The sequence below is a fragment of the Bos grunniens genome, chromosome 23 (genome assembly GCF_055505025.1).
Source record: "Bos grunniens cultivar Pamir isolate PY7600 chromosome 23, Bosgru_T2T1.0, whole genome shotgun sequence".
Classification (NCBI taxonomy): Eukaryota; Metazoa; Chordata; class Mammalia; order Artiodactyla; family Bovidae; genus Bos; species Bos grunniens.
Window position 1 is genome coordinate 29,073,078 of NC_141187.1, and position 26,409 is coordinate 29,099,486.

Sequence of the window (26,409 nt, forward strand, 5' to 3'; positions counted from 1 at the left end):
GTGTTTATTGTCAGAAGATCTACTGTCAGCAGCCCCCTCCCAGGAAATAACACTCTCAGCCCCCACCCTCACCAAAGGGCCCTTCAGGGAGTTTCTCTGGGAGGCCAGGGTTGGGGTAAAGGGAGAAACAGGTTTTTCAGACCTGTCCTTTCTTCCAGTGTCTGGGGGTGGCCCAGTATTTTGAGAAACAATCTTTATCCTATATTTAGGCCACACCTGTGTTGTACTGCCAAGAAGGAGGTGCAAGCCTGACTTGCGGGCTCCTCAGAAGGGGTAGGAGAGTTGCACAGGGATGGGACCTGGGACCCTCCTTCTAGGCCTCAGTCCCTCAGGTTAGAGTCAGAGGCCTCACCTGGCCTGGCAGGTGGGGCACCAAGGCTCTGTCCTGTCAGAGTGTTTACACTTCCTTTCTCAATTCCAAATGGTCATATTGGGAGTCAAGTTGCCAATGAGGGGAAGGGGAACAAGCCCAGACAACTGGACTCACTGATTCCTGGTGGCCAGCCCAGAGCCTGCTCCCCTCAGTGATCCTTGTTGCTAAGAAAGACTCTCCCTGGCAACAAGTAGGAGTCACTTAGGGCAGATTCTCCGTTGTCCTTTGGGGTTTAGTTGGTAAGAAGTGTACCATTGTAGCTAAGTCCACTGATCCTTGATAACCCCTGAACTAGAGCCTGGATGCCCCTGTATTACCCCTTCAGCCCTCTTATCAACAAAGATGGAATTTTCCAGTCAGCTCTGGAGTGGTCGAGAGATTTTAATGGCTCATAGATCTCCTTCATTTCCTTGTTGCCTTCTCCTCCCCTGCTCCCATTACCCTCTCCAGAGTCCTGGCAAGAGCCAGGCCAGCATGGTGACTGCTGCAGCCACAATGCTCATGGGGGCTGCAGTGCTCGCCACAGCACTGTTGCACAGGTCGCCAACGCAGCAGTCCCTGTGGGTCGTATAAGTTACGTCTCCCACCACTTCTGTCTCCACTCGATTGCAATGATGGGCAGCCACGCAGGCTGGATGGTGATGAATCAAGGTCACTGAGGCTGAGAGAGAAAATGAGACTGGGATGTTGAACTCCTGGCTTGAGGACTTGCCTTCTGGGGCAGAGCAGATATGATTTCAAGGAGCCTAAAGGGATCCTCCGCCCCCCTCAAAAAACACCTCCCTGAAACCAAGTTATCACAGTTAACATGCTGACATCGTGAAGCCCTAACAGCATCCACTGAAAGGGACCAACATCACTTCTTTCCCCAAATTCAGGACCTCAGTCTAATCACAAGAAAATATCAGGTTAATCCAAGTTGCAGGACATTCTTTAAAATAACGCATCAGTACCAAATATCAGAGATCAAGTAAAAGTATCAAGATCAAGAAATACAAAGAAAAGGAAAAAAGTGTCAATATCATAGAATCAAAGGAAGACTCAGCACTGCCACAGAGAGGTGAGAACTAAGATAGGAGAGCAAAAACCAGTGGATCCTGGATCAGAAAAAGGACATGAAAGGGACAACAGGCTACATCGAGTAAGGTCTGTAGATTAGTCTTACTGACCAGTGTTATATTCTGATTTTGCTAATTGTACTGTGGTTATATGGGCTTCCCAATTGGCTCAGTGGTAGAGAATCTGTCTGCCAATGCAGGAGATGCAGAAGACGAAGATTTGATCCTTGGGTTGGGAAGATCTAGAGATGGAAATGGCAACCCACTCCAGTATTCTGGCCTGGAAAATCCCATGGACAGAGGAGCCTGGTGGGCTGCAGTCCATAGGGTCACAGAGAGTCAGACACAACTGAGCGACTAAGATACTGACTACACACACACTATGGTAATATAAGACATTAACATTACAGGAAGTTGGGTAAGGATACAGTGCTAACCTGTACTATTTTTGAATAAAATTAACTTTTCTGTCAATCTAAAATTATTTTGAAATTTAAAAAATTTGACTATACATACACACATACCTCCCTGGACCTTAGTTGATGCCTCAGAGTAGAAGTTTGGTTGAATATTTCGGTCCCTACCCTCAAGGTAGAGAGCTTTTTCAACCATTTGTGAGTACATGGGCCTATGAGTCTCTTTCTGGAGGGTAAAGAGGAGGGAGGTGAGGCCACGCAGACAGCAGACTTCCGGGGGCTCAGTGCCAGGAGCCAGAAGGGGCTCCAGGCCGCTTCATTCTGACAGCGGCACCATCTGCCCAGAGCTCGACTGAGCCTGGAAGGTTCTGGAAGCCAGAAGGACTGAAGTAGTAGGGGCTGGAGGCAGGGAGGGGCTGGGAGGAAGAGGGACACACTGAGGACTCACGGTTTCCAGGCAGTTTGGTCTGTGCCAGGTCTGGTTGGGGTTTGCGCTCCAGGAAGCCGCAGCGCTCGTCCTCTCCGCAAGTGGTCACCGTCTCTTTGCAGAGGCCGCTGGGGCCTCCACCGCAGTCATAGCATCGCATGCGGTTTCCTGGGGGGAGAGAAGACGTGCTGGATCAGGCGCTCGGGGGTGGCTGGCACAGGGCGACGGGCCTCTGTGACAGGCGCCCCGGGTGCCTCCTTACCCAAGGCAGCCCCCAGCAAGGTGCAGAGCAGGATCCCAGCAAAGAGGGGGTTCATTGCGTCTGCCTGTGTCTGTAGCGCCTGTCCCTCCCGCCCACCCCCCTCCCTGGTGTTCACTCTGCCGGCTTTTTATCCCCGTTGCCTTGGGCTTTATAGGGCAATAAAAAGGGAGGAAAGAGTCTGTCTCCCCTAGAAGGCACCGGGGCCCCAGTGGGGACAGGGAGGCCCCCCTGGGGGAGGACTCCCCAGGAGAGAAAGAGCACTCAGCATCCTCTGATGTCCCCGAATTCCTCCATCTCAGAAACACGTCTAAAACGGTGACCCCAGAACTCCTGGGGTTCCTAAGACCCTTTCAGAGAGTCCTGGACAGTCTTTCTTTTCCAGCTACATATCTGTCAGATTTTCTTCATATATTCAATCAAAATCCCAACAGGCTGAATGCAGAAGCAGATGTGAAAACCCAGCCATCTTCTATTTCTTCTGTTAAGCACCATATTAAATAGATTCCCCAAAGGGTAAAGAAATGCCACTCTTCTCACTATACTGTTGGGAAAGACATTATTTTTCACAAAAATGTGTTTTGTTAACATGCAACAGTTTCTGACCACTGTGTGGGTCTTTCCTGGTGGCTCAGTGGTAAAGAATCCCCTGCCAAAACAGGAGATGCACATTCCATCCCTGGGTGGGGAAGATCCCCTGGAGGAGGAAATGGCAACCCACTCCAGTATTCTTGCCTGGAAAATTCCATGGACAGAGGAGCCTGGAGGTTCATGGGGTCGCAAAGGGTCAGACACGACTTAGGGACTAAATAACAACAGGTTTATCGCTTTATATTTTTTAATGAATCTGTTAAAATGTTCTGCTTTAATTTCTCATATAGCAAATATTGATATAACTTACATAATAAAAACTCTTTGGGGTATTCAGTAATTTTTGAGTGTAAAGAGGTCTTGAGATTAAAAAATGTTTTCGAAAACTGCTACTCAGTGGATACCTGTGTCTCCTCTGTCTCACTCCCCACCCCGTCTGCTTCTAACTCCTGGTACAGTCTGTCCTGATTCCCCAGGTGCTGACTCTTCTCCCCAGTCTCTTAAGCCCCAGTCTTCCAGACTCTACCCCCGACCCAAATCTTATCCCTGCCTTCCTTCCTAGTCTTTCTGAACCCTACCCCTGCACCAGTGGAAATACATCAGTCCCTCTGGCCTCACCCATGATTAATTATTTCCTCTAATGTAGTAAGCTGGGAGAGATAATTATGGGGTACAGATGTTGAAGCTTGGGGGATCAAAGGGATGGGCAGCTAGGTGGGGTCTGTAGCTGCGTTTGCGGGTTGGTGGGTGGGTGGGGGCTTGCTGAGTCCACACTCAAACACCACTCGCAAAACAGATCTGGGCCAGGGCTGTTTAGGAGAGTAACTTTGAGAGACTTAAATGCACAGAAGGGGAAGACAGACAAACAAAAACAAGGAGATGAAAGAGCAAAGAGCAGCTTGAGACAAGGAGAGGGAGGGAGAGGAGGAGGAGGGAAAGTGACAGACGCTGACAGACACCATTCAAAAGCGACAGACAAGCAAAGAGAAAGCTGCAAGAATAGAGAAGACCCCCAGGGCACAAGGCTCCGGTAGGAGGCAGGGAGGGTGTGAGAGCTTCGGGGCCAGGAACTCCGCTGTTTCAGGCTGTTGAGTCTGGTCCCTGTTCCGCCTCACCCTCAGATTCACTCCCTAGGTGTGTTTGTTTACTGGTCCCTCCCTGTCTCACTCAGGTGCTCCAGCTCTAGGATCTCAGCGTGCAGATCACATTCTCCCAGACTCCTGAGCCCCGCCAGGTCCAGACATGGGTACCTCCAGCATCTTCCTCTGCATCCTGTTCCTTGGTGGGCCACTGGGTAAGTGTGAGCTGGAGAGTCCTGGGGGACAGGGAGCAGGGTAGGGCGGTGGTGGTGGCAGGAGTTTGTGAAGGAGCCTGAGAGCTAGGGGTAGGGGGTTGAGGGAGAGGGTGCTGACCTATGCCGAGGAGAGAGCTGTAGTGGGTTTGGAAAGAAGAGCTACTGGGAATGGTCTCGGGCCAGCCTGATGAGGTGGAATAAGAAAGATTTCCTTTCAAAGGCATTTGAGAATAACTGTCTCTTCCTTGTGGCATCTTTGACAAGCCTCTGTCTCCCCTGACCCTTACCTCACCTCTTGCTTCTTTGCTGGGCACCTTGGTCAATGTTAATTCCTATTTTCTCATCCGACTCAGCACCATCTGTTTAGTTTCTTCACTGGCACCCCCTCCTGGCTCCAGCCCGGCTTTTGTGTCATTCTCTGTGTTCACCTCTGATTCCCTTGGCTTCTGTTCATATCTGTGTATTTCTCGCATGCTCCCTGTATCCCTCGTGCCTCTCTGCCTTTTCCTTTTCGTGCGTGGTCTCCACTCCCTTCTCTGTCTCTTTTTCTACTTGCGTCTGCTTCTCCCTCCATTTCGCCACCCCCTTTTCCCCACTTTGTGTATCACCTCTGTCTGTGCAGCCCATTCCTGAATCTGGGCTGGGCCTCTCACCTGTCCTGTCTGCCTCTCCTCTGACGGATCTCCACGGACTCCACAGGTCTTGCCGCCTCCCTGGCCCAGAGACAGCTCCGCTGTTACACCTGCAACTTTGTCAAGCCCTGCTACCCTGTTCCCACCAAGTGTCAGGAGGATGAAGTTTGTGGCATCAGTATTGGTACCTCAGGTAGGAGGACTCTGGTCTGATGGATGTTCCCTAGGTCTTCCCCACTGCTATCCAATCCTGCCTTTCGTGGGACCCCACGGCCCTTGCCTCCTTCCTGCCCAGCCTCAGCTCTCCCCTCCCCCAACCACCTCTGTCCCATAGAAAAGAGTGAGGTCATCGAGCGAAAGGGCTGCCTCCCAAGGGCCGAGTGCTCCCTGCAGGGCCACACCACCTACTGGTCCCGCTCCTACACTCTTCGACACCACTGCTGCGAGCAGGACCTGTGCAACTTGGCTACCACGCCGCGCCAGCTCCCCAGCCTCCTCCTCATCACCCTGCTTGTCCTCCTGGCCAGCTTCACCTGGGGAGGCCACCAGCCTCCAGTTCAAGACTCCTCCACTGTCACTGCGGCCCTGGCAACACCTACACAGAGATCTTTGGAGATCTGCCCAAGAACCTGACTGTGTACAGAGATCTCAGATCCGTGGGCCCAACACCTTCACAGGCCCCTCCCCAAACCTGATTCCTCCAGGCATTGCTCCAGCCCCTAGCTGCCCAGAGGAACGTTCCCAGAGCCCAGCCCCATAAAGAAGATGTGCCCTAAATCCTTGGTCTTTTCTAGATGCTTGTTTCTGATGCATTCTGTAATCCCCAGCTCTCTGGCAAGGCAGGTGTTTGAAGGAGCTGTGGGTCCCAGGCAAGGGAATGGAAGGAGCATCAAGTGTGATGAGGAAGAGAGTCCTGCTAGGAAAGATTTATTTGGTAGATCAAGAAGGAAGGTTTGGGGAACTATGAAGAGTAAATGTAATAAAAGTGCTATCTGGAAGTTCAGTAACACTGCTGTGTGTGTGTGTGTGTGCGTGTACCTGTGCAGGCACGCGTGCTATCTCTAACAGCAAGGTAGAGCTGCTTAGCAGGTTGGGCAGGGGTGCTGGCACCTGAACCATGACTTTCACTTCATCCTCCATCTGTCGTTGGCATCCTCCTTCTTGCCAATATCTTACTTAAGCCACTGCAGCGTAAAGGTTTTTAGGTGATACCTCCAAGAACTCTTTTCTCCAGTGAAGCCCAAGCTTGAGCAGATTTCAAAGGGGCCCTCGTGGAGTGGTGAGGGTGTGGCTGAGAGGCCAGCTCCATGCTGCCTGAGACTAGGAGCACCAGCACCCTCTCCCATTCCACAAGCCCAGACTTGTCGTTCACTCATCATCCAACACGCAGGGCCCAGTTACACACCCCACCAGGGAATTCACCCACCCACCGCTGTGGACACTCCCTCTGCCCAGGGAGATAGCTTGTGTGTGACTCGTGGGGCCCCCAGGATGTCAGGGCGATAAGCTGTGCCCTGCTCCGGATGCCACAGGATAAGGAGGGGGAGCGCCTACGATAAGGAGGGAACCGTGGGGTGGCGGCTGGGCAAGGGCACCCCCCGCCCGTCCTGACTCCATCCCCTCCCCTTCCATATGAGGAAGTCTGGCGTCTGATTAGAGGTGCTGATTCTCTCTCAATTTCTTCTTTGTGAGGATGAGATGGCAGTGAGGATCTGGCTTAATTTGGAGGTAAGTCTTCTTTCCATTCTTCTGTCCTTCAATCCTCCTTCTTTATACTTCCAATTTTCCTCTCTCTCTCTCTCTTCATCTCTTCCCTTTTCCTGTGACTTGTGCCTCTTTCCTTCCCTCTTCTTCAGTTTCTACCGTTTGTCTTTCGGTACCCCCATAACTGATTCTCTACTGCTAACTCACTTCAGTCATGTCTGACTCTGTGCGACCCCATAGACGGCAGCCCACCAGGCTCCCCTGTCCCTGGGATTCTCCAGGCAAGAACACTGGAGTGGGGTGCCATTTCCTTCTCCAATGCATGAAAGTGAAAAGTGAAAGTGAAGTTGCTCAGTCGTGTCCGACTGTTATCGACCCCATGGACTGCAGCCTACCAGGCTCCTCCGTCCATGGGATTTTCCAGGCAAGAGTACTGGAGTGGGGTGCCATTGCCTTCTCCAAACTGATTCTCTACCACTGCTCAAGTCTCTGGATTCCTGTCTCCTTTCTTCCCATCCTCACCTCTCCCCAGCCCCTGCCAGTTACCCCAGGCTCCCCTGAACTCTATGGTACTGCAGGCTCAGGGCCACCCCTCCACTGGCTACAGCGAGACAGGAAACCACACCCTTTCATAAGTGACATCATGGAATAATGCTTCTTCTTTCCTTCAGCCCCCAGCCCCTTAACACACACACATACACTCATATACACACACTCTCACAGACATACACAGCTTGGCTGGAGACCAACCGGACTGTGAAATAGCACTCCAAGCCCCTCCCCCCTTGTCAAGCTTTTCGTGAATCCTTCAGGTGCCAGATGGCCAGGGAGTCAGCAGGTCACACTTCCTAGCAGATGTCCTCGAGATCACCTGGTTTTAGGGGCAGGTGGGCTGTCGGTTTTGCAAAGCAGAAAGACAGATTAAGGATACTTCCATCCTCCACATCCTCGGGAACCAGCATCCCATCCCCACCCCAACTTCAGTCTCCTCCGAGATTTAAGCCTCTGCCCCCTAGTAGCTCCTCACCTGAGATGGGCCAAATGGATGTTCTCATAGACCTGGATCTCGGGTTTGAACTGAGGAAATGAAGCATCTGGAGAGAAAAAGCCATATGAAGTGCAGCAGAGAAGTCACCAGGTGACTCAGAGCTATCTTCCTTATCCCACCTTCTCCCCTAGAGAAGAAGGATAGAGAGGTGAGATATGAATCCACCCTTCTGGGAAGGAAGGACTCACTTCTGTGTTGAGCCCCCTGGGCCCTCTGCCTCCAGAGCATGACGCCAAGGACCACAATGGTGAACCCCTGACCCACTGTGAGCAACAGTGTCAGGATCCAGGCCACATCCCAGTCTGCGGAAGGGGCACAGAGGGCAGGGGAGGCATCCGTGGAGGCTGCAGTTAAGGGCAGGACAAGAGGGATTAGGAGGGAGGCTGGGAGGGGAGTCTGTCCCTTGTGTCCCAAACAGAGGCTTTCCCCCCATAATTTGGTGGGTTTTTCCAAAACAAGACTTCCTTGCCCCCAGTATCCACTACCCCACTTAGCCTCTCACCCTGACCTCATGAACCAACATTGATATTGAATGGTGATGCCCCCACAGGCTACACACAGACGGCTAACTTTGGGTTGAACCATCAACCATAACTCTGATTTTTTTCCTCATGCCCTACACAGTAATTCACCCTTTTAAGAAAATAAGAACGTGCCTTCTGTTTATTCATTCTTCCATTCATCTACTCCACAGGCATTCGCTGAGTGCCCCCCACATGCCAGACCCCAGATTAGGTGCTGAGGACGCAAAGGGAAATAAAATCCCATCCCTGCCCTTTGCTTACCAAAATAATGGCCATTTGCTCCTCCCTCCTGCCTTGTGAATGGGTTATTCTACATCCAATAGCATTCTTTCTCTGTATAATGGACTTCTTATTGTAAAACAATTATATATTTTTTCTCCTTCTGCCTCCACCATCAATGGGCCATTATAACATCGGTGCATATATCCTTTCTTCAACAAACAACTGCCCCAGCAGTACTTCTTACTTTCTTCCTTTCTGCTAAGGGCTATTCCACAAAAATCATAGATTATCCACCAGAATTCTTCTTCTCCCTGTTGGCTTATGGTCTGTCCGATGAGAAATCTGGCTTAACCAACCCCCTTTTCTGTTATGGATTCAATCGAGAAAAGAAAAATAGCCCTCCTCCTACAGGCAGTGGAGGAAAATAACAGCCAATAACAGATTCCCTAACTAGCAGTAGGGGATGTGTTGGAGGCAAAACTCCCTTCCCTTATTATCACTCAGTTCACCTGCCAGGCTAAAGCTGATCCCTTTGTTCTGAGGCACAAGGCAGCGGATGATTCCTGGTTTACGTGCCCTGGGCTCAGGAAGCCCCTCCCCAGGACACACCAAGAGCAGGGTAGCCCCATCACCCCAGAAGGACTGCACATCCCCCTTCACAGGACCCTTCCCCTCCTGCCAGGTCACAGAGTCCAGGCTCCGGGCAGGGACCACAGAACACAGGAGGACAGAGCAGGAAGATCCATCTGCAGCCCTCGCAGAGAACTGGGATCCTGGAGGGAGAGAGGGACTGCTCAGTTCTTTGTCTGGACTTCCCTGGCTCCCAGCAGCCCCTGGTCTGCAGGCCCCCCACTCACCTCTGAGCACGGAGACGTCATACACCCTCCAGTTCTGGTACCTGTAGCGCTGACCCAGCACGGCACACCAGTACCGCCCGGCGTCTCCTGCCTTGGACCCTTCCAGCCACAAAGAGTAGTTTCCCAGCAGTGTGAGCCTGGATTCTCTTCTGGGCTTCCCAGGGTCTCGGGAGGGCCTGGCCACTTGGATGTGGGCCACTAAAGCAGTGGAGGAGCCTGCTGCCGGGCTGTGGAACCAGGACAGGAATTCGTCCCCATTCAGGGCAGGTGGTGAAGGACATGGCAGCTCTAGTGCCTCCCCCAAGACCACATAGATGGCCTGGATGCTGTCTGTGGGGAGGGGGCAGTGTGAGACCAGAGACCTCCATCAGGTCAGCGATCCCACCCCTCCACCTCCCACCCCTGGCTTCCTCCCTTCTGGGGTCCCCCAGCACTAGGCCTGACTGTGAGCTCCTTTCTCAAGTGACAGCTACAAAAAGCGAGACGGAGAGAAGAGGATAAGGCTTTCCCCACCTCTCCTCCAGCGAATGTGGGGATCTGAGGGCAGGAGGGCGAAGGCTGGAATAGCCAACAAATGCCCGTATCCCTTCCTTTCACTTTTCCTTTTCTGAATGAGCATTTACGTGTCCGCTCTTATTTTCTAAAGGTGCCTGATCTGGACCCTCATTGACTCTGAATCTTTCCTAATATTAGAGGCAGGGGGAGGTCAACGGGTAGATCTATCTTCGTGAGCCAAACACCTTCCCAGACCCCTAAGGAGAAACAGCAGCAGTCCCTCCCAACCCTGTGGAGAAGTGAAGAATCCCCCTACCCCTTCTCCTTACCTGTTTCAGCCTGGGGAAGCCCACATAGGAACAGAAGGAGGAGAAATAAGACAGCCATGGGGAGAGCTTACCAAGTTCTCTTGTCTGGGACCTGCTATTCCCAGGGAGGAAACAAAGCCCAGATAAAAGCCTATATTCCCTAGTCTGGAGTGACATGGGCCTCTGAGGGGGATGGGAATGCCGGGGAGATAAAGCCCAGCTGAATGTCCACTGGGAAAAAAGTAGCAACCACCTTTCCATGCCAAGAAAGGACCAGTTCAGGCCGCTCCAAGGATAATCTCCTCATGCTTCAGACTCCACATCGGCTGAAGAACTCAGATCAAAGACTCTCCGTGCTAAGAAGCCTGTGCAGGGACTTGCCTGGTGGTCCAGTGGCTGAGACTCCACACTCCCAATGCAGGGGGCCCAGGGTTCTATCCCTGGTCAGGGAACTAGATCCCACCTGCCGCAACGAAAGATCCTGCATGCCACAACTATTCATAAAAAAAATATCCTGCAACTAAGACTCAGTGCAGCCAAATAAATTAATTAATTAAAATAAATTTAAAAAGGACTTCCCTGGTGGTCTAGTGGTTAAGAATCTGCCTGCCAATTCAGGGGACATGGGTTTGACCCCTGGTTTGGTGGCTTAGTTGGTAGCCTGCCTGCAATGTCGGAGACCCAGGTTCAATCCCTGGGTCAGGAAGATCCCCTGGAGCAGGAAATGGCAACGCACTCCAGTATCCTTGTCAGGAAAATCCTGTGGACAAGGCTACAGTCCATGAGATCACAAAGAGTTGGACAGGACTGAGTGAGTAACACTTATACTTTCTGGGAAGGTCCTGCATGCAGTGGGCTAACAGCCCATGGACACAACTACAGAGCCTGTGTTCTGGAGCCCATGCCCCGAAACAAGAGAAGCCTGTGTACTGCAATTAGAGAGTAGCCCCCTCTCACCGCAATTAGAGAAAGCCCTCATGCAGCAACAAAGACCCAGCACGGGCAAAAATAAATAAATAAAAAGAATTTTAATTATAAAAACAAAGAAATACTAAAAAATTAAAAAAAAAAGAGAGAGAGAAAGCAGCAGCCTGTGCAGAAGGGGTCATGGCTGTCCACCTCCCATCAGTCTGAAAGTACATTCCGTGTTCTCGCCTCCAATTCAAGAGACTAGCCATGAGGGAAGAAGCTGAGTCTTCATGTTGGTTTCCAGGGAATCTAGCACAAGTCAGCATACTCAGTCAGAATTCCCTAAATGACTGAGAATGACTTCCTTTGTGGCTGCCTGGCACATTCCAGACTGCTTCTGAGCCCCTGATGAGTATATTAAGTCGTTACTCAAGGAGAATAGCAGGGGCCTAGAGAAATCACTGATTTACCCCTTTGCCCCAGAGAGGATTCTCTTAAGGTAGCTCTTCATATTTCTCTCATAGTGTCTTAATGTGTTATTTATTTTTAAAAGCTATTTTTGAGATTGTTTTTGATGAACTATTTCATACACACCAAATACTACATCTAACATACAACTGTACAATGGCTAAATAAACTGTGGTATATTCACATAACGATAGCAACAAGAATGAACAAGTCACAATGACATGCAACAAGGTTGAATCTCACAAACATGGGAGTAAAGTCCGAAACAAAGGGCATGTGCTGTATGATTCCACGTATATAAAGTTTGTTGTTGTTGCTTAGTCACTAAGTGATATTGGACTCTTTTGCGACCCCATGGACTGTAGCTCACCAGGCTCCTCTGTCCATGGGATTTCCCAGGCAAGATTACTGGAGTGGGTTGCCATTTCCTTCTCCAGGGGCTCTTCCTGACCCAGGGCTTCCCTGGTGGCTCAGGTGGTAAAGAGTCTGCCCGCAATGTGGGAGACCCGGGTTCAATCCCTGGGTGGGGAAGATCCTATGGACTGTCATCTACTAGGCTCCTCTGTCCATAGGATTCTCCAGGCAAAATGGAGTGGGTTGCCACACCCTCCTTGAGGGTATCTTCCCCATCCATGTTGCTTAAGTCTCCTGCATTGGCAGGCGGGTTCTTTACCACTAGCGCCACCTGGGAAGCCCAAATGAAGTAAGTCAGAAAGACAAGTACCATATGACATCTCTTACATGACACAAATGAATTTATCTATGAATCAGACTCACAGATATATTTAATTAGTGCACCTTTCTGTATATATGTTTACTACAATGAAAAGCTAAAGGGTTTATATATTATGTAGGTGTAAGGTACAAAGAAAAAAAAAAAAAAACAGTATACCTTTTGAGAAATAGAATATTACCCTTTCAGCCAACGATCCTCTATGCTGTGTAACAGTGTTATACATTTGCTCTTTATCTTTCACATAATTGATCATTGAATTTTATGTTTTTAAATTTTATACTGTGGTGTCATGTTGTATGCAGTTATGGTTCTGAGAATTGTTCACGCTTAAGTGCGATAATTCATCCTTTTGTTTTTAACCAGTGTTTCACACATCTTAACGATACTGAATCTTCCTATTCATAACTATGGCGTAGCTATTTATTCAAGCTTTCGTTTACCTCTTTCAGTAAGTTCTGTAATTTGTTCCTAAAATCTTGCATTTCTTTTCTTAGATGTATTCCTAGATATCTTTTTTGTTGCTCTTTTCAAATGCTAATCTTACCCCTTGTTCTCACTGTCGCTCGAGAGTCTGCCGATATTAAGGGGCAGAAAAAAGTGACTTAACCATGTCTCATGATAGTTCTAACTCTCCACGATCAAAACGCCTCCAACTAATTTCTGACTACGGCTGCACCCGTAGCTCCAAATGCAGGAAACCCTGCTCAAGAAGCGCTGAAACTGTCTCAACTCGGCGCGAGGCGGAGCCGGTACGTGCTGACGTCAAGGGCACGCAACACCTTAGCGGCCCTGGGAGGGCGGGGCTGACAGGGGGACCTGCTGCTGGAAGAGCAGCGGCCCGGGCCGGGGCCATGGCGAAGCTGCTGAGCTGCGTCCTAGGCCCCCGGCTCTACAAAATCTACCGGGAAAGGGACTCTGAAAGGGCCCCGTCCAGCGTCCCTGGGACTCCAACTTCAGTCACTAACCCCCACTCCAGCTCCTGGGTGAGTCGATTCTCCCCTGGTTAAAAACATAGTACGACCCAAACCCCTTTGCGGCCTTTGCTCCCCAGAAGCACCCATTATTGGAAATAGGGGGAGACTGCTTGTCCAGCCAGTTTTCCGCAAAGTCTGTGCTCTTTGTGCTTCCTGGGTTAAAGTCACGCCTGTGGACTGACCGCCTGCTTTACTGCTGTTTGCCAGTGCTTTCTCATTCCGACTGCCACTCCTAGCTTTTTCCTTTCGCGACCCCTCACCCTGCGCTTCGTGGTTCATGCCGTTCCCAGTTGACTCCTAAATCCTGGAAGAGACCCCGCTCGGATTCCGGAGCTGGATGATTTTGCCATCAAACTCTCAATTTCCTCGTACCCCGTGCCTCACCCGGTTCCGTTTATCTCCCCTGGCCTTGAATTTCAAAATGACTTCTGCAACATTTAATATATCCGGTCTCCCCCACCCCACCCCTAGTCTACCTTAGAGACCTCAGGATTATTGTGTTCAAGAAAGCCGGTGAGGTGGTAGGCAGTGCCCCTAAATGCGCTCTTCCTTTTTATCGGTAGTCTCCAATTATGTTCATTGTACTCTACAAACTGCCCACCCCCGGCCACATTCTCTTCCTTAATGAATCTGCTCTTCCGATGCTTTTCTTTCCCTTTTAAAGTTGTCATGGTGTCGTTTCTTCCCTAACCCCGATCCCCATCCTCCCACAATCCATTTGAAACTCGGTTGTGGAAAAGGAGCAAAAGTCGGCCAAAGCTGCTTTCACTTTTGCTTCCAGGTCCAGCCCCCTGTGTTTGTTCTCAGGATCTGGAGTGAGAGATCAGGTTATGAGTCAGGGTGGGGAAGAGGGGAAGCAGAGACATCCAAGGAGAGATGACTTAGGGGGCTAGGACTAGAGTGTTGAACACACATCAGGCCTTCCAAAAGGGATGGTGGAGGCCTTGTCAAGTAGCAGGGTCCTTAATTCAGCCATCTGTTTTGGCAGGATACGTACTATCAGCCCCGTGCCCTCGAGAAACATGCTGACAGCATCCTGGCACTGGTATGTCTGCCCTGGCATCTGGGACTACCGCATCTTTTCAGACCCAGTTGCCCTCTTGAACCTTCTCCTTCCCATCCTGGGAGAAGGCAGTGCCCCTGGGGGTGGGGGATGCTCTGGGCTCTGCAGCGGGCATCTCCAACACACATACACACAGACAGCTCTCCAGCGTGCATACTTGGTACTCCCCTTTGGCCTATGCACGGCTTTCTCTGGGGCAGCCTGAACCGTGGGGAAACCGTGTTTACGTTCGGGACCATCCGCAGGTGCTGAGTCCTGCAGTCCCCAGTGACCTGTCCTCCCTGGCAACTAACCTCTTTGGCTGCAGAGACAGCTGTTCTCTCTGGCAAGGTTCCTTTGGTGACATTTGTGCATCTCTTAGGGACCGGGCCAGGGACTGTCCTGAGCAGGGCTGATTGAAAAGGCTTGATTACCTTGAGTGGAAAGAGACTGGTCTTTACGTGTGATGAAATTATGTCCAGAGGTGATGAGAGGAAGAGAATAGAAGCTGTGCCTAGTTTTCCCAGCCTCTGTTAACGCTCTGACACACTACCTTTCAGCAAATAATTGAGCACCTACTGTGTGCGTGGTGTCATGCACAGAATAGGTACTTGATGTGATATCCCTCAGGTTATTCACTTTGCTCAGAGCCTGGACCTGGTAATGGCAGACCTGTGTGTATGTGTATTGATTGCTTGTTCCTGTCTCTCTGCTGCAGGCTTCAGTCTTCTGGTCCATCTCTTACTACTCCTCTCCCTTCGCCTTCTTCTACTTGTACAGGAAAGGTCAGTGTGACTTCAAAGGTGGTGGGACAGGAAATGGGCAGATCATTGGCAGCTGAGCCGATTCCCCAATGAGGAAAGGGGACCTGTGATGAGGATGGCTTGGCTTCCCTCTTCCATCAGGCATCTTCTTCCTCTGAGGGCCTGCTGTCCCCCAAAGAGGGTGTAGTGGGGAGGTTGGGACTGAACTTGGAAGAGGGGCTGGGGGACAGTGGGGAAAGCTTTTCACATAATCCTTCTCCCCTCCCAGGTTACTTGAGTTTGTCCAAAGTGGTGCCATTTTCTCACTATGCTGGGACACTGCTTCTACTGTTGGCAGGAGTGGCCTGCCTCCGAGGTAGGTGGAGAGGGAGCCTGGTTTGGATCTGTCCATCATTGGGTAAATATTCATTAAATACCTTCTGCAAATACCTTTTGGTGCTAGGCCCTGAGGGGAAGTAATCAGTGGTCAAGACATGATCCTTTCCTTAAAGGGCTTGGGTCATAAGTATGAACAAATACTTAGCAAAAAGGTTTGCTATTATCTAGAAAAGCTGCATATACCCTCCAACAGCTCCATACATATCCATGTATGTTTGTAATAATCCTAAACTGGACTCTATGACCCCACATAGCAGGATGGATAAATACATTAGAAGGTCGAGTCCTACCACAGAACACCAGAGAGCAAGGCACTGAACGAACTGGTTACACTCAGCTACACAGATGAATCTCACAGATGCAACCGGGACCACCAAATAATTTATGCACTATGTTTCCATTTACATAAAGTTCCAAGGGATGCATAAATAAGCGGCACAACACTAAAGAGAAACACAGGCCTGACTGTCTTAAAAGTCAAAAGTCGGGAGAGTGATTACCTGGGAAGGGGGAGAGAACAGGCTGGGGAGGACCCCTGGTGGGAGGCAGCTTTGTTCTCTTTCTTGATCCCAGTGATCAGCCCAGGAATGTTTGTACTTTAAACATGTTTGTACTGAATGTATGCTTTATGTAAATACGTTATTATCTCACAGTTTAAAAAATGAAAAGAGATAAGCCAAACCATTGCCCTCTGGGCAGCTACACCTGATGAAAAGCGGGTAAGGGGGATGCCTAAGAAGGGAGTGGTGGGGTCAGGAGCTGGGTGGCTGCCTTTGGGTCCAGTCTGGGGTGAGGACCTTCTACCTGTTCTGCCTCCTGATTTCCAAAGGGCTGAGTTTCCTCCCCAGAGAGGCCCGCCCTGCCTATCTAAAAGTTGCTCCCATTCCTCAGTTTTGTCTTAATTTTCAAATTTTTTTTTTTCCATTAAGGGGAGAAATTAACTACAGAGAAGTCCAAAAAACAAAATATCAGAACTAAAATGCTTGTTTTTTGCGCTTATTGCTTCAAATACCTTTTGTCCATAAAATACAGGATTGGCCAAAAAGTTCATTCAGGTTTTTCTGTAAGAGTGGAAAAGCCTGAACGAATTTTTTTGCCAAACCAGTGCTAAAGCATTACAGAGTTGGCGTTCCTATTGGAATCTTCCCCAGCCCCAGAAGTAACCATTGTCATCTGGTGTGGGTTTTTCTTTTTCCTGGTTTATATTTGTATACTTTTACAAAATACTGACCTCATTCCATCACATCTAAACTGCTATGAACTGTAAATGCATATCAATTGCAGAGTTTTCAAATATGAAAAAAATAATCTGCATCTCAGAATCTGTGCAAAATGACAAGTATAAACACTAGATAGCATTTGGAGGGGTGCAGTTAACATTTTTAGCATAAATGACATCATTCCCTCCAAATCATGCTTCAGCTCTTTTCATTCTCAGTATTGTATGGGGGGCACTCCCCTTGATGATACATAGCATTCTAGTTCCTTCTGCTTTTATTTTCTTTATAGCCTTTATCCCTCTCTTCATTTTTCTTATTTACTCATTTACTGTCTCTCTCCAGCCCCACCCTGCTCCCAACCAAAATGCTACCTCTCTGAGCACCAGGACCTGCGTGTCTGGTTTCCCGCTGCCTCTCCCCTGTCTGTCCCATGTCTGACACCTGTCGGGTCAGGAGAGGCCGAGAAGTCAGTTGAGACTCCCCAGCAGCGAAGAGAGAGCAGATAGGATCAACGAGGGGCTGAGCAAAGAGAAAAAAGAGCTCAGTGTTGAGAATGGCCTTGGATTCAGGGAGGGAAGGGGAAGGGAGGCAGGGGAGAAATTGAAAGGAGGCAAAGATGGCCCCAGGAGACAGGAGAAAGGAATTTGGACAGACAGGAAGAGTGCTGAGAGGCACAGTTAAAAGAGAATGAAGACAGAGGAAGGGAACTTGGATGTAATGAGGAAGTAATCATGGGATAAGAACTGTGAAACCAGATGCACGGAGTTAGAATTTGCAGGAAGGAGACAGAAAGGTAGCACTGGAGAAGGGTAGAGGGACAAGGAGAAAAGCCCAGTGGCAGCAAGGGTAAAGCCTGAGGGCAAGTGACAAGTGTTTTAAGACTGGGAAGAATGAACTTCCTGAAGGGTGGAAGGTCCATAGTCTAGGAAGAAACCAACTGGAGAAGTTAGGGAGGGGAAGAATGCCAATGGCTGGAATGTGGAGGAAGGGAGTCGTCTCAGGTCACCCGTTTCCCCAGATCCAGGGCCCTCTGTTCTTCTCTCGTTTCTCTTTGCCCATCTCTGATTCTCTTCCTGAAACCCTCCCATCTTGCTTCCCAGTTTTCCTGATGTGGTTTCCTATCCTCTCTCCACCAGGCATTGGCCGCTGGACCAACCCCCAGTACCGGCAGTTCATCACCATTTTAGAGGCAACACATAGGAACCACTCCGCAGAAAACAAGGTGAGAGGCTCCGCCGTCTCCCCAGTCACCGGCCAGCTTCGCCCAAGCAGGCAGATGGGTCTCCCCAGCCACCATGCTGGGTGTTTGCTTGCACGTGGCTGGACCCCTTCTCCCCTCCACAAGTAAACTGTCCGCCGGAGGTAATTTCCCTCCCCACTTCTGATGGAATATTCCACTAGTGCAATCCTCTACCCTCCATCTGCAGAATTGTCTAGACGTGGAAACATTCCACAGCATTTCCTAGAAGGGGCTTTCCTCTCTATCACAACAGCTTGTTCTCCCAAATGTTTGTTTATTTTTTGTGTGCATTGAATACTGTACTAGTTTTTGTTCAGGGATGGGACAAGACAGACAGGTATGTCCATCCTTGTGCTCAAGAGCACACCATGGAGCTGGGAGCGAGAAAGGCTAGGGCAGAGTGTCCTTGGAGTTGCGCCAGCCCAGCCAGTGCTGGCATGTAATTATCTTTGAGAAGGGGCTTCAGGGCCCTATAAAGCTCTTTCCTGTTACAAAGAGGTCTCTAGGTCAAACAGCTCTGACCACCATTGTCAGATTACTGGTTGCTCCACACCACCACTTACGGAGCTTTGTAAGGATGCTCCACCACGCATTATGCATACACCCCTTCTAATCCTCACAACCACAGTGTGAGGTGGCATTATTACCCTTCTTTATATGTCTGAGAGACAAAGAGAGGTTACAAGACCCAGGCACAGTCACCGAGCAAGGAGTGACTCAGGCTGTGTTTGGGTCCAGGCCTGAACAGAGCTCGCCTGAAATTTGCTTCCCTGCATTTTGTTTTGTTTCACCATTTACATTTTTGTAGAATGTTGCTATTGCTCTCTCTCAGTCCAGTTATTTTTGAAAATGTCAAAAAAAAAAACAGTCTGTGACAGAAAATAAAAAAACTATTCTCAAAATAGAGTGCTGGGAGCTCTGGGGGCGGGGGAGGGAATACAGCAGAGTGGAAGGAATACAGCGCAGCTCCCGCTGCCCTCAAAAAGCACGTGGACTGATTGGTGGAGGGAATGGAGGCACAGAGGGTCTGGGTGACCCGTGGCTGCAGGAACTGAGGGAAGGGAGGTGGCCAGGAAGATGGAAGATGGAAGTCAGAGAGAGCTTGGTTCAGATGGTGGCCCGGGTGCAGAGGGGCTCCTGTGTGTACGACTTCCCTCTTTCCCCCTCACCCAGTCTTGGGACAGATGTTTCAGTCCTTCAAGTCAGCATTGTGTGAAGGACCCAGGTGGGGAAGGGAGCAATGACCAATGAACAGGCCCCCTGCCTTCTCCCTCAGAAGCACCAGCCCCTCCAGCCACTCCTGCTGGGGGTGAGTCAGCCTTAGATTTTAGAAAAGTGAAGAGTCTTTGGCTCCTCTTCTGGAGGAGGGCAGACAGGCCAGTCTTGATACCTTAATAGGGCATCCTCTCTTTCCTGATTTTGCTGGTCCTGGCAGAACTTTCCATCTGCCAACCAGAGGGTGCTGACCTCTGCATGTCCCCGCCATGATGTTTGGGGGCCAGTCCTCTGGGTGGTGGGAGTGTCCAGGGCGGGTAGGTGGGCCTCCCCCCTCCAACTCCCCTTATCATCCCACATATCTCTCTGCCCACCACAGAGGCAGCTTGCCAACTACAACTTCGACTTCAGGAGCTGGCCAGTCGACTTCCACTGGGAAGAACCCAGCAGCCGGTGAGGCCCCAGTTCTTTCGCTGCCTCCCTGTTCTGACCTGTCCCCCACCTCCAGCCCCTCCTGGGGTCCAGTGCTTGCCTTCCAGCGCCATCTCCTCACTCCTAGACCCCAGCATCCTACGGACCTCAGACGTCCAGCTTGCTGCTCCTCACCCCATGCTCCCCTGCATCTTTCCGTTCCTCAGGAAGGAGTCCCGGGGGGGCCCTTCCCGCCGGGGTGTGGCCCTGCTCCGCCCAGAGCCCCTGCACCGGGGGACGGCTGACACCTTCCTTAACCGAGTCAAGAAGCTGCCTTGTCAGATCACCAGGTAGGAAGACAGGGAGGAGGCGAGCTGAGGTGGAGGGAACATGGGGTGCAGCTCCAGGACAGGGTGCTCCACTGGAGGATGACTGTCATTTATTAGGCCTGGTGCCATGGCTATCGCATTGTGTGTGTGTGAAAAACAAGAGGTTCAGAGAGCTCCACAGCCTCCCAGGTGGTACCTGAAGAGCTGGGATATTAACACAGTTGTGTCTGACACAACAGCTCTTCAGCGAGACTGAGGGGGAAGGATGAGGTTGTGGGTGGGGAGGGGACGCACGGCCTTGGCTGCTGCAGGGTCTTTTGGCGGCTGCGGCCCTAGCCTGGTCCTGCTGCTCCTTGGTTTTTCCACTGTGAGGCAGTTCCAGCCTCTACATCTTTGAACAGCCTGCCTCATAGAGTTGGTGAGATTTAACATACTCTGAAGGGTTTCCTCTTTGCCTGGATGCCCGAGAGCACGAGGTAAAGCCCAAGTAACCACAGTGGCCACCTGGATCTTCCAGTGGTCAGGCCACTGTGGGAGTTTTCTGTTGCTGGGGGCTAGGAGGCAGGTTGGAAGATACCAAGGAAGGGGGTGGACTCGGTGGTGGGTTTTGGACTGTGTGCTGATTGATCAGAGGGAAGAGCCAAGTTTGAGATGTTGAGGGGGTCTGCTGGACAAGTTTGTAGAGTTTTCTGGGGACAGACCCTCCTTTGGGATTGACTGGACATGGTTAACTATCTTTTTAAGGAGTGGCACCTGCCACATCTGATGTGTCTAAACTAGTGCATTTGTTCAAGAAATATTTATTAAGCCCAGAGTACCCTATGCTAGGCTCTTGGCACCTACTACATGGTAGATAACCAGGCGTATCGTAATAAACAGTATTATTTACTTGGGGACTTTTAATAAATACAGTAACAGAATCATAATTGTTAATTACTTTGCTTTTACTTGTTGTATATACAAAGTGTTATCTCATAAAACTTTCAAGATTAATATATGCATATGTGTGTCCTAGACCACGATATAAATTATCTTTAAAAGGTTGCAGTAAAAATAGTTAGAGAAGGGAGTTCTCTGCCAGTCCAGTGGTTAGGACTCCACACTTTCTCTGCTGAGGACATGGGTTCAGTCTCTGGTCCGGGAAGGAAGATCCCGCAAAACACATGGCACAGCCAAAAACCAAAAACCAAACAAAAGATGTTTGAAAAATTGGTACGTATATTGGTTCATTAAGTCCTAGAAAAGGAAAAACGAAACTGTGAGGGTCAGAGGTGAAGCAGACCACAGTCTGAGTGCTAGGGCTGGGATGGTCCCTGGACTCCCCTGTTTGAGGTTCATTAACCCCGTGTTCCCCACAGCTACCTGGTAGCACACACCCTGGGGCGCCGGATGCTGTATCCGGGCTCTGTGTACCTGCTCCAGAAGGCCCTCATGCCTGTGCTGCTGCAGGGCCAGGCCCGACTGGTGGAAGAGGTAAGGCCCCCTTACCCATCAACCACCCACCCCCACAGCCTTTCTCCCCCCACCCATGAATGTGGCCTCCTGCCCTTCCAACTTGGCCAATGCATCCTCTCTGCTCAGTGTCATGGGCGCCGGGCAAAGCTGCTGGCCTGCGATGGCAATGAAATTGACACCATGTTTGTGGACCGACGAGGGACAGCTGAGCCCCAGGGACAGAAGCTGGTGAGTGGGCACAGGGAGCCCAAAGGTAGAGTGTGGGGAGGGCAGTGGAAGTGCTGGGGTCTGCTGCAGCCCTGAGGAAGCCCAGTGGGGATCATCCCAGCTCCCACCTCCTCCCTACCAACCTCTTGGTGTAGGAAATCCCTGTAAGAGAGAAATGGATGAAGGAGTTGACATGCAGGGACCAAAAAGACATCATCATAATAGTTGCCTCTGGATGCTTACCACATGCAGGGCCCCCAGAGGCTGCCCTCCCTGCCAGTAGGGGGATTTTCAGTCCCAACTGGGCTTCTTCCTGCTCCCTTTCTAGGTGATCTGCTGTGAGGGGAACGCAGGCTTCTTTACCACATGCAGGGCCCCCAGAGGCTGCCCTCCCTGCCAGTAGGGGGATTTTCAGTCCCAACTGGGCTTCTTCCTGCTCCCTTTCTAGGTGATCTGCTGTGAGGGGAACGCAGGCTTCTATGAGGTGGGCTGCGTCTCCACACCTCTGGAAGGTAGGCCCATGGCTCAGCCCTCTTATCTCCGCCCCTTGGGATGGAATGTCCCCACCTCCCCACATGGATAGGACCTCCCAGGGCCTAACCACCTTCTCGAGTGAGGTTTGAGACCCTTGCCTTCGGGAAGAGCCTATTGCCCATTTGCTTTGCTAACCTTACATCCCTCCCCTTGGGCTGTGTCCCTCACCCTATTGTGCTCTTGGTTCTGTTCCCACGCCTCAATAGTCACATCTCTGTCCCTTCTGCTGCATCAGAACCTTTTTGTCATCTTCCCATTCTGGGAAGGCTTGGAGTTATTTGCTTCTGTGTTGGGTGTTAAGAGTTCCAGTGTCCTTCTGCTCCTTCCCCCAGAGCTAGGAGCAGAGAGTGGCCAGAGGTCATAGGCCATGAGGTCCCAGCCCTTTCTCCCTCTGTGTTACAGCTGGATATTCAGTCCTGGGCTGGAATCATCCAGGCTTTGCTGGAAGCACGGTGAGGCCTTCTTTAAATTCTTTTTCCTGAATTATAGCCTGTCTCCCTGTGGTCAGTCACTGGAGTCAGGGAAAGGGGTCTATATTTCTGTAGGACCTCCCACTCACCTGTGACCTGGGTGCCAAGGGTGGGGAGCTGCAAGCCTCCTCCTCTTACACTGGGGGTTTGGCAGGAGGGGAGATAGTGGATCTTGTTATAAATGACTGGTTTCTAGAGAGAACAGCCCCTCTCTTGGCCCTATTATTTATTTATTTTTAATGCCACTGACAGGAGTCTATTCCATTAAGTAAGATGATAGCTCTCTGAATTGTCTGTTCAGAGCTGCAGTTCCATCTTCACTGTCTATTGCAGTGTAGCTGCAGGAAGGGTCCATGCTGGGAGGGGGGTGGTGGGCAGGTGGTCTTTTGTGCTGACCCTTTGCCCTTCTTCCTGCAGGGGGTGCCGTTCCCACAGAATGAGGCCAACGCCATGGATGTGGTGGTCCAGTTTGCCATCCACCGCCTGGGCTTTCAGCCCGAGGATATCATCCTCTATGCCTGGTCCATCGGTGGCTTCACTGGTACCCACCTCCTTCCTGCCCTGCTACTGTAGGCACACTCAGGCCATCTCTCTGTCTCCCCGGGAGTGGGGTGGAGGAGAAAATAGGTGGGCTCTCTGAGTGGGTCTGGAAGAAGCTATCATATTTGAGTACACTTCACATTTCCTTCACCCTTGTGCCCTACAATTAAAAGTAGAACCTGGGGAGATCAAGGAGTAAATGTTGCCTCTGGTATTGTCTTCAGTGCGCTTCATTGTTCTCTTTGGACAGTGCCCTGGCCAAGTGAAGCGAGGGGTTAGGGCGAGACCTGGGGCTAACTTAGTAGGCAGGATGGGGTGGGCCTGTAGGGTCAGGGGGATGAGGGTAGGGGTGGGGGTGGGCAGGAGCCCCTTGGTCCTCACCCTTTCTTTCCTTTCCTGGTACCAGCTACGTGGGCCGCCATGTCCTACCCGGACATTAGTGCCGTGATCCTGGATGCCTCCTTTGATGACCTGGTGCCCTTGGCATTGAAAGTCATGCCAGACAGCTGGAGTAAGTGCAGCATCCAGGTCTGCCCTTGAGGGAAGAGGTGGGCTGGACCCGGGAGACGTTCTCACTGGAGATGGTTCCCCTCTGTGTGGGTGGGGAGTAGACCACCACATTGTTGAGAAGCAGGGGGACTCCCCTGTCTGGGAACCTCCGTTTTCTCTTCTCCATGGACAGTGGGGACCTTTGTGTTGGGCAGGGGCTTGTGTCTGCTGTCCTTTCACGTTTATCTCACGTTAGGGGGCCTGGTGACCAGGACTGTGAGGCAGCATCTCAATCTAAACAATGCAGAGCAGCTGTGCAGGTGAGGGCTGGCCAGTGTCTAGCATCCGACACCCTTCCCCCACCTCATCCCCTGTAGAGATGCTGCTGGGTGTTCAAATGCTGAAATTAGCACCAAAGTACAAGCATAAGCCACTGCCCCCATGTCCCGTGAGGGACCCTCCCACCACCCCGAATCCCTCCCAGCTTCCCTGGAACCCTGGACCTTCTCATGATCTGGCAGCTAGTCGGTTCATGCCTGGCACAGCAGGGATCTCCCAGCAAAGCCTGAAAAAAAGTACAGCTAGTGCTGGGGTGAGGCAGTCAGTTTCACCTGTCCCTGTTCTGAGGTCTCCCTCCCCACTGTGCTGTCCTCTGAAGGTACCAGGGCCCTGTGCTGCTGATCCGCAGAACCAGAGATGAGATCATCACCACCACGTGAGTGCCTGGGAACTTCTGCCCTCCCGGATCCCAGAGACAGCCAGGAAGTTGCCCCCCACCCCAAAGAATGCCCGCCAGAAACCCAGGTATCCAGACCCTTCCTCCCCAACCTCCAGTCCCTCCAGTGTCCATTCTTCTCCCCCCAGGGTTCCTGAGGACATCATGTCGAACCGAGGCAATGACCTCCTGCTGAAATTCCTGCAGCATCGGTGAGAACCAGGGTGTGTGCGCGCGCACATACATGTTTGTACTGACAGTGCAGGGAGGGGGGCAGTTCGGGGATGAGGAATGAAGAGGACTGGGTCCTGACCTTTTGTCCCGGTGCTCCTCCATAGGTATCCCCGGGTGATGGCGGAGGAGGGTCTTCGAGTGGTGAGGCAGTGGCTGGAGGCCTCCTCACAGCTGGAGGAAGGTGAAAGGGGATCTGCTGAGGGCTTTGGTTGGGGGCCTGGCAAGACCAGGATGCTGATGGGCACTCGTCTCTCTCCATGACCAGCCTCGATTTACAGCCGGTGGGAGGTGGAGGAGGACTGGTGCCTGTCCGTCCTCCGCTCCTACCAGGCAGAACATGGGCCTGAATTCCCCTGGAGCGTGGGTAAGGAGTGCTGGGGCAGAAGGGGTTGGGAAGAGCCCGGGAAGGGGGTGAATACCCAGATGGGTGGCCCATGTTTGAGCACCTTCTCTCTGCAGGGGAGGACATGAGTGCAGACGGAAGACGGCAGCTGGCTTTGTTTCTGGTGAGCTAAGGCGTGGGAAGCAGGAAGAGGGTGCCTGGATGGCCAGGGGCACAGGTGGGGCTTGGGGACGGGGGTACCCTGTAAGCATTGGAAGGAGCAGCTTCTTTAAAGTGGGTAGTTGGTTCAGAAGGTGTCTGTGCTCTGCACCCCACCTGTCCCACCTTCTCCCCTCAGGCTCAGAAGCATCTGAATAACTTCGAAGCCACACACTGCACCCCACTCCCAACCCAGAACTTCCAGATGCCCTGGCACCTCTAGGGACCACACTGGGACTCATTCTGGAGGAATGGATGGACGGAGACATGAGGAAGGACCCTGTTTGTGATTCTCTGTGTTTATTTTGCTGTTTATAGTTTCTGGCAAGCAGGGGGACCACCCCCCCTTCTCACCGTTCTCTTGCACGTTTCCCCTCATCCATCCGGCAGTACCTAACCTTCCCAACACACACCCTGCATTAAATGAATGAATTATTCCTAATAATTAATAAAAGTATTTTTTCTACCGGCTGGCTAATTTTGTGACTTCCCAGCTATCCAGGAAGCCAGGGTTGGGAGTGCGGAAGAGTTGAAGCTCCAAATGACTGGGCTTTGAGAAACCCCACTTCAGGCAGCCAATTTAACCCTTACCATCTCTGCTGTTGCCCCAGGCAATCAGCCCCCAACCTGAGTTGTCCTTGTCCAGTGGGTCCCCCACTCTTGCCTTTCCCTGGCATGCCTAGTACCATCACCACTGTGCAGCCTCCCTGGTACCTACCTAGGTCTTCCTACATACAACCACCCCAGGAGACCACGGTTGCCTCCAATGCTCACAGTTCATGAGCTCTGTTGTTTACAAAGTACTTCCTAGCACCTGACTTAGACCTACGCAGCAATTCTACCGATTTCTAGGTCCAGCCTGCATGGTTCCAGCATCAGTACCTCCAGTTTTTATTGCTTAGTTCTTGCTCTTTCCATGGGGAGTGAGGAATGGCTTGTTCCCCATGTTGAATGCAGCAAACCCTGCATAGCCTCCTCACCATGTCAAGTCTCTCTCTTCACACCCTCTTTGCAATTCAACAAACACAGGCCCTGCCAGGGACTGAGGACAAGGTGCCAAGGACTCAGGTCTTCCCAGAGCCATACTTCACTTTATTGGACAGCTGTTAGAATACTCCTGGTTTGAACCAGGAAACACTATCGGTTCCCTGTAGTGTTAGTCACTCAATCATGTCTGACTCTTTGCCACCCCGTGGACTGGAGCCCACCAGGCTCCTCTGTCCATGGGGTTCTCCAGGCAGGAATACTGGAGGGGGTTGCCATTTCTTCCATTCTATTTCCATTCCTTGGACGTTGTGGAGCAGAATGAGTCCCTCTCCCACCCATCATT

General features: G+C 51.2%; 3 protein-coding genes and 1 long non-coding RNA gene across 17 annotated transcripts; 2 read left to right on the forward strand and 2 right to left on the reverse strand.

Annotated features, from left to right (window-relative positions):
* Positions 1-736: 736 nt before the first annotated feature.
* LOC147347073 (lymphocyte antigen 6 complex locus protein G6f) lies at positions 737-10,422 on the reverse strand. Of its 4 annotated transcripts, none has more exons than XM_086369405.1 (5): positions 10,230-10,422; positions 9,058-9,735; positions 7,991-8,146; positions 2,296-2,442; positions 737-1,034 (listed from the first exon to the last, which is right to left on the reverse strand). In XM_086369405.1, the coding sequence occupies exons 1-5, from the start codon at positions 10,285-10,287 to the stop codon at positions 811-813; spliced, it is 1,263 nt and encodes a 420-aa protein (XP_086225531.1). In that variant the 5' UTR covers positions 10,288-10,422; the 3' UTR covers positions 737-810. The 4 variants fall into 4 exon arrangements, with proteins under 4 accessions (XP_086225531.1, XP_086225528.1, XP_086225530.1 ...); XM_086369406.1 differs by lacking the exons at positions 737-1,034; positions 2,296-2,442 and adding exons at positions 7,495-7,646; positions 7,782-7,848; XM_086369402.1 differs by lacking the exons at positions 9,058-9,735; positions 10,230-10,422 and having other exon boundaries at positions 7,782-8,000.
* Positions 4,267-6,057, forward strand: LOC147347074 (lymphocyte antigen 6G6e-like). The gene is made up of 3 exons (XM_086369400.1): positions 4,267-4,418; positions 5,118-5,243; positions 5,385-6,057. Exons 1-3 carry the CDS (start codon positions 4,367-4,369, stop codon positions 5,681-5,683), a joined length of 477 nt encoding a protein of 158 aa, XP_086225526.1. The 5' UTR covers positions 4,267-4,366; the 3' UTR covers positions 5,684-6,057.
* On the forward strand, positions 6,523-25,545 carry ABHD16A (abhydrolase domain containing 16A, phospholipase). Of its 10 annotated transcripts, none has more exons than XM_086369343.1 (21): positions 6,523-6,778; positions 13,004-13,070; positions 14,284-14,340; positions 15,056-15,122; positions 15,370-15,456; positions 17,836-17,921; positions 19,534-19,607; positions 19,714-19,915; positions 21,253-21,367; positions 21,476-21,577; positions 22,005-22,068; positions 22,493-22,542; positions 22,978-23,101; positions 23,507-23,611; positions 23,846-23,909; positions 24,248-24,304; positions 24,454-24,516; positions 24,643-24,719; positions 24,804-24,902; positions 24,998-25,044; positions 25,219-25,545. In XM_086369343.1, exons 8-21 carry the CDS (start codon positions 19,764-19,766, stop codon positions 25,300-25,302), a joined length of 1,203 nt encoding a protein of 400 aa, XP_086225469.1. In that variant the 5' UTR covers positions 6,523-6,778; positions 13,004-13,070; positions 14,284-14,340; positions 15,056-15,122; positions 15,370-15,456; positions 17,836-17,921; positions 19,534-19,607; positions 19,714-19,763; the 3' UTR covers positions 25,303-25,545. The 10 variants fall into 10 exon arrangements, with proteins under 10 accessions (XP_086225469.1, XP_086225472.1, XP_086225467.1 ...); XM_086369346.1 differs by having other exon boundaries at positions 6,539-6,778; positions 12,944-13,070; positions 19,793-19,915; XM_086369341.1 differs by lacking the exon at positions 13,004-13,070 and having other exon boundaries at positions 6,582-6,778; positions 19,793-19,915.
* Positions 20,821-24,711, reverse strand: LOC147347076 (uncharacterized). Of its 2 annotated transcripts, none has more exons than XR_015152115.1 (3): positions 24,618-24,711; positions 24,093-24,154; positions 20,821-21,130 (listed from the first exon to the last, which is right to left on the reverse strand). It is a non-coding gene; the product is annotated as an uncharacterized LOC147347076 (long non-coding RNA). The 2 variants fall into 2 exon arrangements; XR_015152116.1 differs by having other exon boundaries at positions 21,800-24,154.
* Positions 25,546-26,409: the final 864 nt, after the last annotated feature.

Bases quoted from the DNA above. Each gene is read 5' to 3' on its own strand.
- LOC147347073 (XM_086369405.1), bottom strand. From the start codon at position 10,287: ATGGCTGTCTTATTTCTCCTCCTTCTGTTCCTATGTGGGCTTCCCCAG. The intron at 9,736-10,229 runs GTAAGGAGAAGG...CCCTCCCCACAG, and splicing joins GCTTCCCCAGGCTGAAACAG to ACAGCATCCAGGCCATCTAT. The intron at 8,147-9,057 runs GTGAACTGAGTG...CCTTAACTGCAG, and splicing joins GATCAGCTTTAGCCTGGCAG to CCTCCACGGATGCCTCCCCT.
- LOC147347074 (XM_086369400.1), top strand. From the start codon at position 4,367: ATGGGTACCTCCAGCATCTTCCTCTGCATCCTGTTCCTTGGTGGGCCA. The intron at 4,419-5,117 runs GTAAGTGTGAGC...CGGACTCCACAG, and splicing joins GTTCCTTGGTGGGCCACTGG to GTCTTGCCGCCTCCCTGGCC. The intron at 5,244-5,384 runs GTAGGAGGACTC...TCTGTCCCATAG, and splicing joins CATCAGTATTGGTACCTCAG to AAAAGAGTGAGGTCATCGAG.
- ABHD16A (XM_086369340.1), top strand. From the start codon at position 13,173: ATGGCGAAGCTGCTGAGCTGCGTCCTAGGCCCCCGGCTCTACAAAATC. The intron at 21,368-21,475 runs GTAAGGCCCCCT...CTCTCTGCTCAG, and splicing joins AGGCCCGACTGGTGGAAGAG to TGTCATGGGCGCCGGGCAAA. The intron at 25,045-25,218 runs GTGAGCTAAGGC...TTCTCCCCTCAG, and splicing joins GGCAGCTGGCTTTGTTTCTG to GCTCAGAAGCATCTGAATAA.